General features: G+C 34.7%; 1 protein-coding gene across 4 annotated transcripts in view; it reads right to left on the bottom strand.

The window, feature by feature from the left end:
- Positions 1-21,118, bottom strand: part of Shoc2 (SHOC2 leucine rich repeat scaffold protein) — a 94,415-nt gene that overhangs the window by 11,014 nt on the left and 62,283 nt on the right. For all 4 annotated transcript variants that reach the window (XM_046450323.2, XM_046450322.1, XM_046450324.2 and 1 more), the window contains exon 4: positions 1,794-1,924. In XM_046450323.2, coding sequence (XP_046306279.1) covers positions 1,794-1,924 — 131 coding nt within the window. The remainder of the gene's footprint in view (positions 1-1,793; positions 1,925-21,118) is intronic.

The raw sequence follows: 21,118 nt of genomic DNA, 5'->3' as shown, positions 1-21,118 counted from the left end.
CCTCTGCGGTGATGCTCATTGGACTGTTTCCCTGCCCTTTCAGACCACGGAGCTGCTCATTGGGGGACTTTTTTGGCTCCGCCCATGTGACCCAGCCAATCGGCCTCAAGAGCAGGAGGATTGTGGGAGGTGGAGAGAAGCTTGTGTGGGAGAGAGAGGCTTGTGGAAAGCCGGTGGTGGCAGTTGAGGCTCTGAGGGTTTTTCCTGAGAGGCGGTTTTGTTTGGCGTGTGTGGTTCTAAAAATAAAGTTAGTTTCTTTTGACAAGTGGCTCCTGATTGTGCCCAGCCAGACTGCAGCAGACATTAAACAACAGAACCTCCCTTATTTTGATCTCTCTAAATTATTACTATCACAGAAAGACAAAAATCCAGATATTCTGGTTCTCAGGGCTGTATCTGATATCTGTGGATTTTTTCCTTATCCCAGTTAACCTGCTAACAACAGAAGTACTCTTTTGTCACAGGTAAGATACTGTCATAACAGTCTTAATGAACTAATACAGCCTAGAAATTGCAATTGTGGGAAACTCATTTCCTCACCACCCACCAGTACTAGAGATTGAACTCAGGGACATTCTGACCACAGAACTACATCCTCAGCCCTTTTTATTTTTTTATTTTGACATAAGATATTACTCAATTCCCCATGCTGTCCTCAAACAATCTTCCTGTCTCAGTTTCTATAGTAGTTAGGATTATAAGCAAACACCACTTTGCCTGGTAGAAACTCATCTTTAAACCCTGGCGAAGCTGTTTTATGAAAATGCAGATACCCAACTTAAAACTCTCTCTCACACACGCACACACACACACACACACACACACACACTCTCTCTCTCTCTCTCTCTCTCTCTCTCTCTCTCTCCATTCCTTTAAGAAAGAAAGTTAATTTATATAAATTAGTTGATATAAAGTCTACTGCCTTCATCTGCCCAAATGTTTCTTCATATTTTAACCTTAAATATGAAACACACAGAGAAAAATGAGCAAGTCAAAACACTGTAGGGCCACTTATATAAGACATTTTTAATTGAGAGAGGGAAAGACTTCTCAAAAGCTCTATCAATCCTTGAGTCCACAATTCCATTTGTTAAACTATTGTTGTTTATTGCTTGAATAAACATAAGCAAATATTTGAGTGAGATTCTGTTTCATTGTTGAGAAAGACAACTTAAAAGAGTGTTGTATCTTACCCAATCAATACCAAGGCAAAATAAATGAAATTTTAAAAAAATAAACAACATAACCCAAGTTAAAAGTAATGTTTTAAAAAATGACAGATTTTGGTGACTGTCACATACCAAAGACTTCAATATTACTGCATCATTAGGGTAATAATTTAGGTCCCATGAGAGGTGCAACTAATATTAATTTTAATAATAAGTAGTATATTCTATCAAGATCATTCTTGGCATTTATCATCTTGCTACAGTACCTTTTTATAAGGAACTGGGAAGGGTAGATAAGTTTTAAAACTAGCCATACAGTTTTTTTTTTTTTTAATAATTTTTACTGTTAATGGCCAAAATGATATGAGAAAGATTTTCATAGTGCTACAGGGGTCTACAGCACACTAATTTTCCTTCTGACTTTTGCCTTCTCCATATTTAAAAAATCGTTTCCCTATATCCTTTCTTTACTCTTTGGAATTTTTATCTTAGTGGTAGCTATACAGCATACTTGTTATTTAAACAATCTCTGTCATCAAATTATTTACCCAGCTATTCAGAATTTCCCTGAGTTCTCTTGAAGACTTATTTTAATCAAGTCATGTTTTCTAATCCAATTCTTACCTCTGGTAAAGTAGAAATGTTATTGTTCTCTAAATTTAATTCTTCAAGTGCACTGCATTTTGCTAGTGATCTGGGTATTGCTGACAGTCTATTGTATCTCAGACCAAGACGATTTAAACTGGACAGGTTTCCTGTAAATAGAAAAGGAATTTATTTTGTAGAAAATATAATAAACCTCTTTACTGTCACAGGCTAGTGATTGGATTACAATATTTTTATCTTCTAGAACTAGGGAACTTGTATTAGAGAAATAATGAAATATGCAGCTATAATTTTTAAGTAACCTATTAGAAAGTATTGGCACCCTTTAATTATCTAATCTTCAGATTGAATTTGTAACAAGTAGTTACAGAGGTTGACCATCTTTAATGTGAAAATCTGAAATGATACAGAATCAGAAACTTTCTGAGCACCATACACAAATACATCTATATTAAAGAAATCTAAGCAAATCCTGCTTGAGCAAATATTAGCCACTAATGAATAAATATTAAAGTGTTTTCTTTTCCAGGCATTTTCTAGTTTTACTCTCAAGACAAGAACACACATTAGCTACGTAAATGAATATGACGACATCGACTATCATAAGAGTTTCAAATCCAATTAAACTTACCAAATAACATACATAAAAAAAAAGTTTTTTTGATACAAACGTTGCTATGACATTCTTACACAGGCCAGGTTAAAATGCCAGATGTTGCATTTACTTTTAAATTTTCTTTTCCAGTGTTAGAAAATATAGAAATGAGGTCTGGTCTGTATGTCACACTTAAATTTTTAGTGACAAATATTTTGTGAGCTTTCAATTTTCAGAACCTTCTAGTGTCTGTCCATTTCTTTCTTTTTGGATCACTTTTCAAAAAGTTGTTAAATTTTCTTTTTGATGCTTATATTGCTTATATAAATTGATAGCATAAATTAAGCACTTAAGAGGACAATCATTAAGCCTCATAACCCTCATCTACTTTTCATCTCTTTCCCTCTTGCTGATTAAAGTTATATGAAAATGATTAATTGGTGTTTTACTCTCTACATTTTCTAAGAATTAGTCATTAACAATAATTAAAAAAAAAACTTCTCATGAGTCTATACTATAAGTCAACTATAATGTAGAAAAACTCAGCAATCATTTCAATTCTTCCAAGTATAACTATAGTTAGGCTCACTGACACTTTCCTTCAACAGTGTTAGGAAACTGGGCCAAAAGTATGCTGATTCCTATTAAATAAGATTCCAACATCCATAAAATAGAATAAAAAAGCAACAATAAAACTACCGCTTAGAAAAGATTATTTTGTCTTTAAAGTATTTTTTAAATTACCTAAGGAAATTCACTAGCATCTTTCTGGTCACTCTGGTACACTGTATTCATTTTGAAGAAATAACGGGAATGAAAGGTTTGGGTGACTTTCCAAAGCTCCAGAGAATTTAGAGGTTAGTAATACAGACAAAAATATTTACTACTGCTTTTACTGCATTATGACACTGAACACAGTAAAAGTTGGATTGACAAAAAGTAAAATAACCTATGACTTAATATGTTAAATTGTGTGTATATTAGCAAAAGTGGGAACAATCTAAATGTTCAACAGAAAAAGAATACTTAAATTGGAGGCATCACAATAGAAAAACCAAAGTGTTATATTACTTTTGTGACAATGGGGAAGTTGTTAACATTTCTGAATCTGTTTTCTCATCCACAAAGTAGAGATAATGCTGAATCCCTGAAAGGACTGCTCTAAGGTCACACACAATTGGGATAAGATACTTAGTACCATGACTGACATGACAGATATTAAATGCAAATCATTATTTTATGGTATGTCTATATGATTCTGCGATAATCTATTAAAATTTTATTACAAAGAATCTAAAGATGCGAAAGACTTCCAAGTTAGTAAGTGGGAAAAAAAGTAATAAAATTGTGCATTTTTATGATCTCAATAATGTAAAAAACATGCATGCAAAAAAGGGAAAAAATGCGTCAAAACTAACAATGTAGAACACTAAGACACAATGGCAGAACCGTGAAAGAACAGTTAAATTTTTTTCTCTCTACATTTTCCCGAATGTTCTAAGTGTTTCATAATTTAAAAGCATTTGGATAAAGAACAAATCTGTAATTCTAAATTCGTTTTAAGTTAAAAAAAATGTACTCCATGTTTGTATAAAAATATCAAAACATACTGTCATGTATAACTAAAAAAATACATTGTGATCTGTCTACCATCAAGTCTTTATTTATGGATAAATATTTGACATTAAGGAGATAATATTACTGTTGCCAATTTGCAGTATATACTCTTTTTGTGACATTTTAGACTAGAGTCTATATTGACATACATAAAAGTCCATATATAGATACACACACAGCATACATTTATACTTAAAAAATGCCATTTAAAAGACTGGAAATGTTCTGAAAATGTAGATGTAAAAATCTGTAAACACCAAAAGCTCAGAAATATGCTGCAGTCTTTTCCTTTAAGAATGTCACTCAATAAGGTATTTAAAAGACAGGTAGGATTCATCCCTGGGATGCATGGCTGGTTCAATAAACGGAAATCAATAAATGTTATTCACCACATCAATAGACTTAAAAATAAGAACCATATGATCATCTCGATAGATGCGGAAAAAGCATTCGACAAAGTACAGCATCCCTTTATGTTCAAAACTCTAGAAAAACTAGGGATAACAGGAACATACCTCAATATTGTAAAAACAATCTATGCTAAGCCTCAGGCTAGCATCATTCTGAATGGAGAAAAATTGAAGGCATTCCCTCTAAAATCTGGAACAAGACAGGGATGCCCTCTCTCACCACTTCTGTTCAACATAGTTCTCGAAACACTGGCCAGAGCAATTAGACAGACGAAAGAAATTAAAGGCATAAAAATAGGAAAAGAAGAACTTAAATTATCACTATTTGCAGGTGACATGATTCTATACCTAGCAGATCCAAAAGGGTCTACAAAGAAACTATTAGAGCTAATAAATGAATTCAGCAAAGTGGCAGGATATAAAATCAACACGCATAAATCAAAGGCATTCCTGTATATCAGCGACAAATCCTCTGAAATGGAAATGAGGACAACCACTCCATTCACAATATCTTCAAAAAAAAATAAAATACTTGGGAATCAACCTAACAAAAGAGGTGAAAGACTTATACAATGAAAACTACAGAACCCTCAAGAGAGAAATAGAAGAAGATCTTAGAAGATGGAAAAATATACCCTGTTCATGGATAGGCAGAACTAACATCATCAAAATGGCGATATTACCAAAAGTTCTCTATAGGTTTAATGCAATGCCAATCAAAATCCCAACGGCATTTCTTGTAGAAATAGAGAAAGCAATCATGAAATTCATATGGAAAAATAAAAGACCCAGAATAGCAAAAACAATGCTTAGCAGGAAGTGTGAATCAGGTGGTATAGCGATACCAGACTTCAAACTATACTACAGAGCAATAGTAACAAAAACAGCATGGTACTGGTACCAAAACAGGCAGGTGGACCAATGGTACAGAATAGAGGACACAGAAACCAATCCACGAAACTACAACTATCTTATATTTGATAAAGGGGCTAAAAGCATGCAATGGAGGAAGGATAGCATCTTCAACAAATGGTGCTGGGAAAACTGGAAATCCATATGCAACAAAATGAAACTGAATCCCTTTCTCTCGCCATGCACAAAAGTGAATTCAAAATGGATCAAGGAGCTTGATATCAAATCAGAGACACGCCGTCTGATAGAAGAAAAAGTTGGCTACGATCTACATATTGTGGGGTCGGGCTCCAAATTCCTCAATAGGACACCCATAGCACAAAAGTTAATAACTAGAATCAACAAATGGGACTTACTCAAACTAAAAAGTTTTTTCTCAGCAAAAAAAAAAAACAATAAGAGAGGTAAATAGGGAGCCTACATCCTGGGAACAAAACTTTACTACTCACACTTCAGATAGAGCCCTAATATCCAGAGTATACAAAGAACTCAAAAAATTAGACAAAAAAATAACAAACAACCCAATCAACAAATGGGCCAAGGACTTGAACAGACACTTCTCAGAGGAGGACATACAATCAATCAACAAGTACATGAAAAAATGCTCAACATCTCTAGCAGTCAGAGAAATGCAAATCAAAACCACCCTAAGATACCATCTCACTCCAGTAAGATTGGCAGCCATTAGGAAGTCAAACAACAACAAGTGCTGGTGAGGATGTGGGGAAAAGGGTACACTTGTACATTGCTGGTGGGACTGCAGATTGGTGCAGCCAATTTGGAAAGCAGTATGGAGATTTCTTGGAAAGCTGGGAATGGAGCCACCATTTGACCCAGCTATTCCCCTTCTTGGTCTATTCCCTAAAGACCTAAAAAGAGCATGCTACAGGGACACTGCTACATCGATGTTCATAGCAGCACAATGCACAATAGGAAGACTGTGGAACCAACCTAGATGCCCTTCAATAGACGAATGGATAAAAAAAATGTGGCATTTATACACAATGGAGTATTACTCTGCATTAAAAAATGACAAAATCATAGAATTTGCAGGGAAATGGATGGCATTAGAGCAGATTATGCTAAGTGAAGCTAGCCAATCCCTAAAAAACAAATGCCAAATGTCTTCTTTGATATAAGGAGAGTAACTAAGAACAGAGTAGGGACGAAGAGCAGGAGAAGAAGATTAACATTTAACAGGGATGAGAGGTGGGAGGGAAAGGGAGAGAGAAGGGAAATTGCATGGTAATGGAAGGAGACCCTCAGGGTTATACAGTGGACGGGGTAGAGAGAGAGGAGGGGAGGGGAGGGGAGAGGTGGGGAGGGGGGATGGTGGAGGATGGGAAAGGCAGCGGAGCACAACAGACACTAGTATGGCAATATGTAAATCAATGGATGTGTAACTGATGTGATTCTGCAATCTGTGTATGGGGTGAAGGTGGGAGTTCATAACCCACTTGAATCAAAGTGTGGAATATGATATGTCAAGAAATTTGTAATGTTTTGAACAACCCACAATAAAAAATAAAAAAAAAAAAAGGCAGCATTCACATGCTGAATCGCATGACAATAAGAAAACCTGAAAAAAATGTCTTAAAGTCAGATAATTCTCTAAATAGTCCCATATATTGGTTCAAATATTTAAAAGTTATGTCTACTTTGTGGTATCTTAAAAACCAAGGGTTGATTTACAAACAGCTAGTTGTTATAGTTCAAAATGTCCTCTTCTCCCATAAAGACTATTTAATTCTAGCCTCTAACATAAAGGCTACTTGATTCTAGCCTTTAATCTTAGCTCAGGCCAGTTACAACATTGGTAAAGCATTCATAAGTTATCAGATAAGCTTCATTATAGAGTGACTCTATAATACTATCAAACTCATAATTTAGGTTAATTTTGTTCACATATTTCTGAAGTCTACAGGGGATTGTTATGTCTTATGTTTCAATTTGTTTACAAGATGCAATTCTCACAACAAAACATTTCAAATCAAATTATTATAGTTATTTCACTATTAATTGTGCCTTCTAAGTTGATCTATTTTTCAGCTGGAAATTTGATAACTTATCAATGTAAAGACCACAAGGGAAAATGACTATGAACAGTATACACCATCTGCATACTAAAAAACAAAATAAAAACATTCAGAAATTTTATTCTAGAAATCTCCAAGACACAGTTTCCTGATACTTAACTTCCACAAATGTATATTCCCGGACTTAACTCTAGCCACCTCTCAAGAGGCTGCAGTGGTGCACGTATAACACTGTGCTCCTAGTATCCAAGGGTTGTACCAATTATAAATGTTATTTTTATTTCTTTTTAGACCTTTTTGAGTTCTCTACTGTCAGAACCCTAGAGCAGAGTTAGGCATATAACACACATTTGATTATTTTTAATAAACTTCTAGTAACATTAATTTGGAAGCTTGTACTGTGATATATGTTTAGCAAAGAAAAATTTATCCCCTTAGTTGAAAATGTTTTAAAATGTGTTTCATCCCCTTCAAGTCAATCAAATTCTGTGTTCAAAACACATTAACTCATATCTGTCCTGGTTTTAATTCCTTCTTCCTTCATCATCTAAAAACAAAATCATTATAATACAGGGCCTTGAAGGGTAGTTTTTAACTTTACCCTATGCCATAATGATTGGGATTAATCATTCAAATGAGGGGAAAAAAACTAAAAAACAACCTATTTTCCTAATATACCATGTGTAAGCACTCTTTGCTAGCTTTTAAGGCTCCCCATGATATAATCTAACCCTATCAATCCGGATACTGCTTAAATGTTGTATATAAGCACAGCGCCAAACACAAGACATAGTCTATTCTCTCAAGCTTATGTGCAGTGACATATTTTCACAAATAACTATTATAACTGGAATATGATAGTGCCCTAACAGAAATACAAAAAAAGTGCTTATGGATTTTTACAGAAGATAGAGAAAATTTCCAGCAGCAAAAAGCAAAGTTCATTTTATAACAACAGCAAATTTCTCAGCAAAAACACTAAAGGCGAGAAGGACATGAAATGATAAATTTGAAGCTCTGAAAATAATTGCCAATCGAGATGACTATAACCAGTAAACTTACCTTTCCAAAGTAAAGAATAAATAAAGACCTTCAAGGCTAAGCATAAATTAGAGGAATTAATGACCACTAAACCAGATTTACAAAACATACTTAAAAGAAATCCTAAGAAACAATACACACAAAATCACAAGAGCAAGGAAAAGAATAAATCTCATCAGAAAAATAAAGAAATGAGAATTAAGAAACAAACATGAGGGCCCAGATCCACCCACATGGGCCTCTGCAGGGCCCAGGCACACAGCAGGCCTGGTCCACCCCTTTGCTGGTTGGGCAGACACCTCCAGAGCCTAGCCTTTGGCGCAGGACCGCCCCTTCTGACCAGCAGACTACAGCCTGAAGGTCAAGCCCAGCGGCCTAGATCCACCCACTCCAACTTAAGCAGGACCCAGACCCAGGATGCAGTAGCATTCATTGAGGGACACCAGCAGGGTCTGGAAGCCCAACATCAAGGTGAGGTACAGATAATATGCACAGGTACTACAAGAATATAGGGAAGAAACTGTAATATCTCAGATCCACACTGCAAGAAAGGAAGACACATTCACAACATGAAAAAACAAGGGAGAAAAGTGCACCAAACAAACCAGGAACACTATAATAACAGAACCCATGGACACAGAAGTCGATGAAATGTCAGAGAAGGAGTTCAGAAGGTTCATAATTAAAATGATCTGTGAATTAAAGAATGACATAAATGAGCAAATACAGGCAAAAATTGATCACTCCAACAATGAGATAAGAGAGCAAATATAGGTAGCAAAAGATTACTTCGAGAGAGACCCTGAAAAAAAAAAAAAAAGGTCAGAAATCCTTGAAATGAAGGATACAACAATAAATCAAATAAAAAACTCAATAAAAAGCATAACCAATAGACTAGATCAGGAAGAAAGAACGTCAGATAATGAAGACAAAGTATACAATCTGGAAAATGAAGTTGATCACACAGTGAAGAAACATGAACAGAACATCCAAGAATTATGGGACAGCATCAAAAGACCAAATATAAGAGTCATTGGGATAGAGGAAGGCACAGAGTTTCAAACCAAAGGAATGTACAATCTCTTCAATGAGATAATATCAGAGAATTTCCCAAGCATGAAGAACGAATTGGAAAAGCAAATATAAGAGGCTTACAGGACACCAAATGTACAAAATTACAACAGATCTACACCAAGGCACATCATAATGAAAACACCTAGCATACAGAATAAGAATAGAATCTTAAAAGCTGCAAGAGAGAGGAATCATATCACATATAGGGGGAGACCAATTCGTATCTCAGCAGATTTTTCAACCTAGACCCTCAAAGTTAGGAGATTGTGGAATAACATATACCACGCTCTGAAAGAAAATGAATGCAAACCAAGAATCTTATATCCAGCAAAACTAAGCTTTAGATTTGATGATGAAATAAAAACCTTTAAAAGAATTTACAATGAGAAAGCCCACACTACAGAACATCCTCAGCAAGATATTCCAAGAAGAGGAAATGAAAAACAATGATGAAAATCAGTACAGGGATTACACTAAAGGAAAATCTAATCAGAGGACAAACCAAGTCACATTAAATACCAAAAATAAACAAAAATGGCTGGGAATACAAATCATGTCTCAATAATAACCCTGAATGTTAATAGCCTAAACTGACGAATCAAAAGACAGACTAGCAGATTGGATTAAAAAAAAACCCAACAATATGCTACCTCTAAGAGAATCATCTCATAGAAAAAGACATGCACAGACTGAAGGTGAAGGGTTGGAAAAAAATCATACCACTTGTTGAGAGCCACAGCCGAAGGGGCCCCAGCAAACTTCCAGCTGCCAGCAAACTTCCAGCTGCCAGCTGATGATTGGCTCACAGCGGCCCCAGCAACATCTAGCTGATTGGCTCCTCTGCGGTGATGCTCATTGGACTGTTTCCCTGCCCTTTCAGACCACGGAGCTGCTCATTGGGGGACTTTTTTTGGCTCCGCCCACGTGACCCAGCCAATCGGCCTCAAGAGCAGGAGGATTGTGGGAGGGGGAGAGAAGCTTGTGTGGGAGAGAGAGGCTTGTGGAAAGCCGGTGGTGGCAGTTGAGGCTCTGAGGGTTTTTCCTGAGAGGCTGTTTTGTTTGGCCTGTGTGGTTCTAAAAATAAAGTTAGTTTCTTTTGACAAGTGGCTCCTGATTGTGCCCAGCCAGACTGCGGCAACCATTCACATGGACCATGGAAGCAAGCAGGGGTTTCCATCCTCATATCAAATAAAGTAGACTTCAAAGTAAAATCAATCAAAACGGATAAAGGAGGACACTACATACTACTCCAGGGAACCATACACCAACAAGACTTAACAATTATAAATATATATGCCCCAAACAACAGAGCAGCTATGTTCAAACAAATTCTTCTCAAGTTCAAGAGTCAAATAGACTACAATACAATAATTTTGGGTGACTTTAACACACCTCTTTCATCACTAGATAGATCTTCCAAACAAAAGCTGAACAAAGAAACTATATAACTCAATAATACAATCAATAACTTAGATTTAACTGACATATATAGAAAATTCCATCCTTCAACGAGAGAATATACTTTCTTCTCAGCAGCACATGGATCCTTCTCTAAAATAGACCATATACTATGTCACAAAGCATCTCTTAGCAAATATAAAAAAGTAGAGATACTATCCTGCATTCTATCAAATCATAATGGAATGAAATTAGAAATCAATGATAAAATAGGAAACAAAATACACTCCAACACCTAAAGACTAAATAATATGCTACTGAATAAACAATGGGTTACAGAAAACATCAAGGAGGAGATTAAAAAAAATTAGAGGTGAATGAGAACACAGATACAACATATCAAAATCTCTGGGACACTATGAAAGCAGTTCTCAGAGGAAAGTTCATTACATGGAGTTCATTCCTTAAAAGAAAAAGTAATCAACAAATAAATGACTTAACACTACATCTCAAAGCCCTATAAAAAGAACAAATCCATACCAAAAGCAGCAAAAAGACAGAAAGTATTAAAATCAGAGATGAAATTATGAAATCGAAACAAAAAACACAATTGAAAAACTTGACAGAAAAGTTGATTCTTTGAAATAAAATTGACAGACCCTTAGCCATGCTAAGGAAGAGAACAAGAGAAAAATCACTAACATACGTGATGAAAAAGGAAATATCACAACAGACACTACAGAAATACAGAAGATAATTAGAAATTATTTTGAAAACCTGTACTCCAATAAAATAGAAAATATCGAAGGCATCGACAAATTTCTAGAGTCATATAATTTGGCCAAATTGAATCAGAATGATATACACAATTTAAACAGATCAATTTCAAGTGACAAAATAACAGACACCATCAAAAGTCTACCAACCAAGAAAAGCCCATGACCAGACGGATACACAGCCGAGTTCTATAAGACCTTTAAAGAAGAACTAATACCAATACTCTCCAATTTATTTCAAAAAACAGAAAAAGAGGCAGCACTTCCAAACTCATTTTATGACGCCAATATCACTCTGATTCCAAAACCAGGCAGAGATATATAAAAACAAACAAAAAAACTTCAGACCAATATCTCTAATGAATATAGATGCAAAAATTCTCAATAAAATTCTGGCAAATCAAATACAAAAACATATCAAAAAGATGGTGCACCACGATCAAGTGGGATTCATCCCAGGAATGCAAGATTGGTTTAACATGTGGAAATCAATAAATGTAATTCATCACATCAATAGACTTAAAAATAAGAATCACATGGTCATCTCAATAGACGCAGGAAAAGCATTTGACAAAATACAGCACTCCTTTATGTTCAAAACACTAGAAAAACTAGGGATAACAGGAACATATCTCAACATCATAAAGACTATCTATGCTAAACCCCAGGCCAATATCATTCTACATGGAAAAAAATTGAAGGCATTCCCTCTAAAAGCTGGAGTAAGACAGGGATGCCCTCTTTTACCATTTCTATTTAATAATGATTCTTGAAACACTGGTCAGAGCAATTAGACGAAAGAAATTAAAGGGTTACACACAGGAAAAGAAGAACTCAAATTGGCACTATTTGCTGACGATATGATTCTATAAGACCCTAAAAGATCCACCAGAAAACTTCTAGAACTAATAAATGAATTCAGCAAAGTAGCAAGATATAAAATCAACACCCATAAATCAAAGGCATTTCTGTATATCAGTGACAAATCCACAGAAAGGGAAACAAGGAGAATCACCCCATTTTCTTTTTTTTTTGAATTTTTGATAGCAGCTTTATTTATAATATCCCATAACTGGAAACAAGCAAATGATTCTAAAATGGCAAATAGTTAAGCAAACCCTGATGTACTTATACCTCTGAGCTAAACAATAGAAAGGAATAAATTTTTTTTTAATTTTTATTATTGGTTGTTCAAAACATTGCATAGTTCTTGACATATCATGTTTCACCCCATTTTCAATAGCCTCAAAAAAAATAAAAATACTTGGGAATCAACTTAATGAAAGAGGTGAAAGCTCTATATAATGAAAATTACAGAACCCTAAAGAAAGAAATCAAAGAGGACCTTAGAAGATGAAAGATCTACCTTGTTCTTAGATAGGTAGAATTACTATTATCAAAATGACCATACTTCCAAAAACACTACACAGATTTAATGCAATTCCAGTCAAAATTCCAATGACATTTCTCATAGAAATAGAAAAAGCAATCATGAAATTCATCTGGAAAAATAAGACTCAAAATAGCTAAAGCAATCCTAAGCAGGAAGAGTAAAGCAGGTGGTATCTCTATACCAGAATTCAAACTACACTACAGAGCAACAGGAACAAAAACAACAAAACAGACTGATAGACCAATGATACAGAATAGAGGACACAGAGACTAACCCACAAAACTACAATTATCTTATATTAGACAAAGGTGCCAAGAACATGCAATGGAAAAAAGATAGCCTCTTCAACAAATGGTGCTGGGAAAACTGGAAATCCATATGCAACAAAATGAAATTAAACCCCTCTCTCACCATGCACAAAACTCAACTCAAAATGGATAAAGGACTTACGAATTTAAAACCAGAGACCCTGCGCCTAAGAGAAGAAAAAGTAGGCCCTAATCTCCATCATGTGAGATTAGGCCCCAACTTCCTTAATAAGACTCCTATAGCACAAGAATTAAAATCAAGAATCAATAAATGGGATGGACTCAAACTAAAAAGTTTCTTCTCAGCAAAAGAAACAATCTGTGAGGTCAATAGAGAGCCTACATCTTGGGAGGAAATCTTTACCCCTCACACATCAGATAGAACACTAATCTATACGATATATAAAGAACTCAAAAAGCTAAGCACCAAAAAAAAAAAAAAAAAAAAAAACCCAAATAACCCAAACAATAGATTGGCCAAGGGCCTGAACAGACACTTCTCAGAAGATGATGTACAATCAATCAACAAATACATGAAAAAAAAATGTTCATTATCAGTAGCAATTAGAGAAATGCAAATCAAAACCACTCTAAGGTTTCATCTCACTCCAGTCAGAATGAGCTATTATGCATACAAACAACAATAAGTGTTTGGTGAGGATGTGGGGGAAAAGGTACGCTCATACACTGCTAGTGGGACTGCAAATTGGTGCAGCAATATGGAAAGCAGTATGGAGATTTCTTGGAAAACTTGGAATGGAACCACCATTTGACCCAGCTATCCCTCTCCTCGGTCTATACCCAAAGGACTTTTAAAAACATCATACTACAGGGACACAGCCACATCAATGTTTATAGCAGCACAATTCATGACAGCTAAACTGTGGAACCAACCTAGATGCCCTTCAATAGATGAATGGATTTAAAAAAATGTGGCATAACAGAGGTTGTGAGGGGGTGGGGGGGGGAACAAGGGAGAGAACTGAACAACAGCAGATGAGGTAGAGAGGGAAGATGGGAGGGGAGGGGGGATAGTAGGGGATAGGAAAGGTAGCAGAATACAACAGTCACTAATATGCCATTATGTAAAAATGTGAGTGTGTAACCGATGTGATTCTGCAATTTGTATTTGGGGTAAAAATGGGAGTTCATAACCCAATTGAGTCAAATGTATGAAAGATGATATATCATGAGCTTTGTAATGTTTTGAACAACCAATAAAAATAAATAAATAAAAAGAATACACTAAGATTAACTGAAAAAAAAATTTAAAAATGTGGCATATATACACAATGGAATATTACTCAGCAATAAAAGAATAAAATCATGGTATCTGCAGGTAAATGGATGACGTTAGAGAAGATAATGCTCAATGAAGTTAGCCAATCGCCCAAAAAACAAATGCTGTATGTTTTCTCTGATATAAGGAGGCTGCCTCATAGTGGGGTAGGGAGGGGGAGCATGGGAGTAATAGATGAACTCTAGATAGGGCAGAGGAGTGGGAGGGAAGAGGAGTGGGAGGGAAAAGGAGGGGGCAGGGGATTAGCAAGGATGGTAGAATGTGATGATCATGTACAGGTATGAAGACACAAATTGGTGCAAATATACTTTGTATACAACCAGAGATATGAAAAATTGTGCTCTATATGTGTAATAAGATTTGTAATGCATTCTGTCATATATAAATAAAAAAATTTTAAAAAAAGAACCAAGCATGAATAATTTAGTAAACCATCAAAACTTTAAGATGAATGAAGGAAAAACAGACTATTCAAAACAACTAAAGACATACAACAAATGACAGGATTTATATATACCTTGTAATAATAATCCTGACTATAAATGGTCTTAATTCCCCAATTGAAAGAGGCAGACTGACTACTGCATTAAAAGATCCAATAATCTGCTGCCTGGAAGAAACTCACATCACTAGAAAAGACATACACAGATTGAAAGTCAAAGGATAAAAAATGATATTCTAAACAAATGGCATCTGAAAGCAAGAAGCAGCTATACTCATAGCCAACAAAATAGATGGGAGGTCAAAATAAGTCAGATGTTACAAGAAATTCACTACATATAGGTAAAGTAAAATAATCCACAGAGAAGTCAGGGCACCAAATTTCCCAATTTTATAAGCAAACACTACTGACATAAAGGGAGAGATAAGCTCCAATTCAAAAAACATTGTGTGACTTCAATATGACACTCTTACCAATAAAGAAATCATCTAAATAAAAACAGACATAAGACCTGTGAAAACTGAACCAAGGAGATATAAAAATCAAAGGTGATCAATAGCTATGAGACTGAGGTGGTAATCAAATATCTCCCAACAAAGAAAATTTAGGACTCGACAGATTTACTGCTGAATTTTACCAAACTTTAAAGAACTATCAACAGTGTTCTTCAAATTATTCCCTTAAATAGAAAGGACAAAAACCTTCCAAACTAATTCCATACAGTCAACATTACCCTGCTACCAAAAAAAAAAAAAAAGACACAACAAAAAAGACAACTATAAACCAATACCCCTGACCAACGTAGATACCAAAAAAAAAACAACCTCAATAAAATACTTGCAAATCAAATTCAACAACACATTAACAAGATCATACAGCAGAATGAAGTTGGTTTCATTCCAAGGATGCAAAGATGGTTTGAAATACACATGTTAATAAACATAATACAGCACATAAAGAGAATTAAAAATTACAGGATCATCTCTGAGGCAGAAAGGTCTTTTTAAAGTTCAACATCCCTTCATGATAAAAATCCTGAAAAAAAATTACATACAGAAAGATAATACCTCAACATAATAAAGGCCACATACAGAAAAACTATAGCCAAAAATCATACTAAATGGGGAAAAGCTGAAAGCATTTCCTCTAAAATCAAGAATGAGATAAGGGCATCCAATCTCCTCCACTCATTCAGTATAGTACATGAATACTGTACTATACTGAATGAGTATAGTAGCCTCAACAAAATCCACAAAATACCTATGATTAAACCTAACCAAGGAGATGAAAGACCTCTATGATGAAAATTATAAAACACTGAAGAAAGAAATCAAGGATGACACTAGCATATGGAAACACCTTCCATGATCATGAATAGAAAAAAATAATATTGTTAAAAGTAACCTACAAATTCCATGTAATCCTCAATAAAATACCAATGTCATTTTTCATAGAAATAGAAAAAACAATCCCAAAGTTTAATGGTACCACAAAATACCTTGCATAGTCAAAGTAATCCCGAGCAAAATTTTGTGGATTTTGTTGAGGCTGGAATCATCACTACCCGATTTCAAAATATAACTACATCAAGCTGGAGTAATAAAATCAGCATGGAATTAGCATAAAAACAGCCAGCTAAATCAATGGAGCAGAAGACACTAACACACATCTATAGCCATCTGATTCTCCACAAAGGTGCCAAAAGCACGCATTGGCACAAAGAGTCTCCTCAAGAAATGGTGCTGAAAAAACTGTGTATCAAAATATGAAAGAATGAAACTAGGTCTCTAACCTAGAGAAATGCAAATCACCCTGCACAAAAAATTAACTCCAAATGGATCAAAGGCTTTAATGTAACACCCAAAAACCTTGAAACAATTAAAGGAAAATGTATGGAAAACATTTCAAAATATATGCACCAGGAATGATTTCCTGAAGAGAACTCATAATAGGTTAGGAAATAAAAGCAAGAATTATCAAACAGAAGTATATAAAAAAATCAGCAAACTACAGAGAAACTACATAATGAGAGAAGATCTTTGTTAGCTGTTGATCTGACAAAAGTTTAATAGCCAGAATACATTTTAAAAAAAAACTCAAAACATCAAAATAATATAATTTAAAAAATGGGCAAAAGAACAGACATTTTTCAAAAGAAACAAAAATGGCCCAAAAAAGTATGAAAAAAATTCAACATCTCCAGCAATCAGGGAAATGCAAATTAAAACTATACTAAGATTTCATCTCACTTCCGAATGACAATTATCAAGAATACAAATAATATGACTGGGGTTGTGGCTCAGTTGTAGAATGCTTGCATAGCATGTGTGATGTACTCGGTTCAATCACCAGTACCACATTAAAAAAAATAAAATAAAGGTATCTTGTCCATCTACAACTAAAACTACTTTTGTAAAAAAAGGGAATACAAATAATAAATGATAGCAGGAATGTGAGGAAAAAGACACACACATTGTTGATGGTACTGCAAATTAGTACAACCACTCAAAACCACTCTGAAAAGCAATATGAATTTTCCTCAAAAAAAAAAAAAAAAAAAACAAACTAGGAATGGAACCACAAGACCCAGCTATTCCACTCACTGGTATTTATGCAAACTAAAAATCAACATACTATAGCAGTACAGGCACATCAATGTTTATAGGAGCACAATTCACAAAAACCAAATTATGAAACCAGCTCAGATGTCGGTCAATGGATGAATGGATTAAGAAAATGAGATACAGTCACACAATGGAATTTACTCAGCCATAAAGAAGAATGAAATTATGGCATTTGCCAGTAAATTGAAGAAATGAAGAACATCATGCTCAGTGAAATAAGCCAGACTCAGAAAATTAAGGGTCAAATGTTTTCTTTCATACTGGGAAGCTCGATCAAAATAAGGGGGAAAAAAGGGTAGGGATTAGATAACAGAGATTAGGGAAAACCAGTGAAGTAGGAGTAGATCAAGAAGGAGAGAGGGAGGACAGACAGAAAGGGAGAGGAAATGTGGAATGAAATTAACAAAATCACAGGTAATTCCATCTTTATATGAAGAAAGCACCAATCAAAAATAAATAGGTGAAAGGAAGATCAGTAGAGGAAAGAGAATAGGTAGAAGAAAAGAAGGGAGAAAAAAGAGCAAAGAAAAGGGGTGTAATGGAGTAAGTCAAATTCCATGCATGTATGATTCTGTCAAAATGAACCCAACTACTATGTAAATTATAATGCTCTAATTTTAAAAAAGGAAAATAAAATGGGCAAATAATCTGAACAGACACTCCCTAAAGAAGTACAAAGTACCGATTAATAAATATGATAATTTTTAGCCATCATAGAAATGCAAATCAAAACTATCTTGACATCCCATCTCACCCAATTCAGCATGGCTATAATAAAAAAAAAAAAAAAGGAAACAAAAATCCACAGGCGGGGGAGGACCTAACATTGGCAACATATGAAGGAAAAAGGAAAAAGGAACCCTTATTGTAGGTAAGAATGTGAATGAACCAGTACTGTCACCATGGAAAACAGTGTTAAGATTATTAAAACTAAAATTTGAGGTATTAAGATCCAGTTACACCATTCCTGGGTGTATAACCAGCATACAAGAGACAGCTGCACAACTGTCTTTATTGCAGCACTATTCACAATAGCCAAGATATAGAATCAGCCTATGTGCCTGTCAACTGATGAGAAGATGAAGAAAATATGGTACAAATATATAATGGAATATTATTTGGTTATAAAGAAAAATCATGTCATTTTCAGGAAAATGTATGGAACTGGAAGTTATCATAAGCGAAATAAGCCAGACAGGGAAAGACAAGTACGCATGTTTTCTCTCATATGTGAAAACTAACAACAAGAACAAAAAAAGTAGAAGAGGAATTATAAGAGAAAGCGAAGGGGAAGGGACCCTGGGGAAGTGGAGAAGAAGCGGGGAAGCAAGAGAGGATAGTAGGGGTGGGTGAATATGATTAAAGCAACATATATTCACCTATGGAAATGTTACAGTGAAACCCATTAATTTGTAAGATCAATATGCATTAATGTTTAAAACTTCAAAATCTTCTAACAAAATTTTAATTTGTACATATTTGAAGATAAAAACAGGCAGCCAACCTTAAAAATGAACCAGAAATGTACAAGCCCTCCCTTTCTCTTCTTCATACCACTGTTTTCCCTGTGGTAGAAACATGATAGAATGTAATATAATGGCTGAAAGCAGTCACCAAGGTCTCTTTGGAGTTTGCCATAAGAATAAAATGCTTATTAATAGTGGAAAGACCCCATAATTTTGCTTTACCAACTGATATGTCTCATCCACTTTTCACAGCAGAACAGGACATGAATGTAATTTTTTTTTCTTTCACTGAATCTAAAAACCTTGTGGTAACAAAGGTTAGTAATCAAATCAAATCCTACATGTTTATCAACTCAAAAGCCCAGTAAATAGAACCAAATTCTTGAAATTTCTCTTTCAAAACCAAATCTTGTTTTGAGAATCATAAGATTCCTAGCGTTTAAAAATGACCAAATAAAGCAGATGTTGTAAAATTGCTACTTGCTATTATTCTTTCCTGAATCTAATTTTTTTCATTTTCCTTTTCAGGGGAGTGGGAAGGAGCTAAATTTTATAATATTTTATAAAATGTGATCTATGAGAGAGCAATCTTGATGGAGAAAATCACATTTGCCCTTGCCTTATCACTTACTTTATAGCATGGCATATTCAAAGAGTCATCTACAATTATGCCAAAATCCATTACTCTCAACAGAATAAGTTGAAAAATTAAGGATGAAATAGCAAAACTCTTACACCAGGAAAAAAAAAAAGTGACATCACAAGTTGGACATTATAATTTTCCCTCTACAGTGGTTTGTCTCTAACTTCTTTCAATGGGTGGTTTTAACAACAAGCTAAACTGCAACCTAGAAATCAAGATAGTCATTGCAACTAAGAAATAAAATCACTATTGCTGAGCTTCTACAAATAAATGTAGGGTAATCACTGTCAATCCCTGGCAGTTTGCTTAACTTTGACAGCTTGCTTTCTTATGCTGTCAGATTTTCAAAATATGGTGAAATCAAATGGCTATGAATTAAAATTAGGTGCTTTCAATTTCAGCAAATATAATCAGCACCTTTAAGTTGATAATCAAGTGTTAACTTTTGAGTAAGACTAACTTAAGTCTTCTTGATCTTATTTAACGAAGCAGCAAAAAATTAGTAGAAAGAACACAGTTCTAAAGATGAAATGACAAAAATATCTTTCCCCACCCTGTAAACAAACTGGGGGAAAAAAAAAAAAAAGCAAAGCAAGGTCAGCAATAAGTCAAAAAAAAAAAAAAAAAGGAAAGAAAAAGAAAACCATCATTAAAAAGAAAACTAGTAAAGTTGTTAAATAAGCTACATTATAATTACCTAAAACTCTACTTACATAATACTACAACAATTTTTCAGAGCCCACTGCAACAAAAAAGGACCTTTGTGAACTTTCCTTGGAGGCAAGGTTTTGTTGCCTATTTCTCTTTATCTAATTTTGATACGAAACAAGAAAGTAAAATATTTCTCCTACTTCAGACCCTTAGTCTCCAAGATGTCATAAAACCACTGGAAACCCCAGAAACATTTAAGGATATCAGGTTCAGTCTGAATCAAAATGTCTTATAATAATTTTGTCCATTCATAGTTAACTCTTGACTTAGAAAATATTTATACGAAAGAATGTACTTTTTATTCTTCAACAGGGTGAACTAATGGCTAAATCAGAAAACTAAGTATGCTTTTAAGCACTCTCTTACTTAACTGCAACAAGCTGCCCCTCCCCATTTCCTACATACTATGAGCTCTCAGTAATCCTGGCACTGCTCAAACTGGAAGTAAATGGCAGAGATTGTTGCCAAGGAATGATAGTTACTTTAGGAGTACTGATGAATAATGAAAGGGGTGTTAAAACGTTCTGGTACACTTACAATGAAAAGAGACAATGAAAGTTATGGAAATAGTAATTTTTAGAAAAGTGATTATAAGGT

The sequence above is a fragment of the Marmota monax genome, unplaced genomic scaffold (genome assembly GCF_021218885.2).
Source record: "Marmota monax isolate L192 unplaced genomic scaffold, Marmota_monax_Labrador192_F-V1.1 WCK01_AAM20220418_F8-fsc00004, whole genome shotgun sequence".
Classification (NCBI taxonomy): domain Eukaryota; kingdom Metazoa; phylum Chordata; class Mammalia; order Rodentia; family Sciuridae; genus Marmota; species Marmota monax.
The sequence above is the reverse complement of the archived record's forward strand: the minus strand, read 5'-3'. Positions and strand labels throughout refer to the sequence as shown.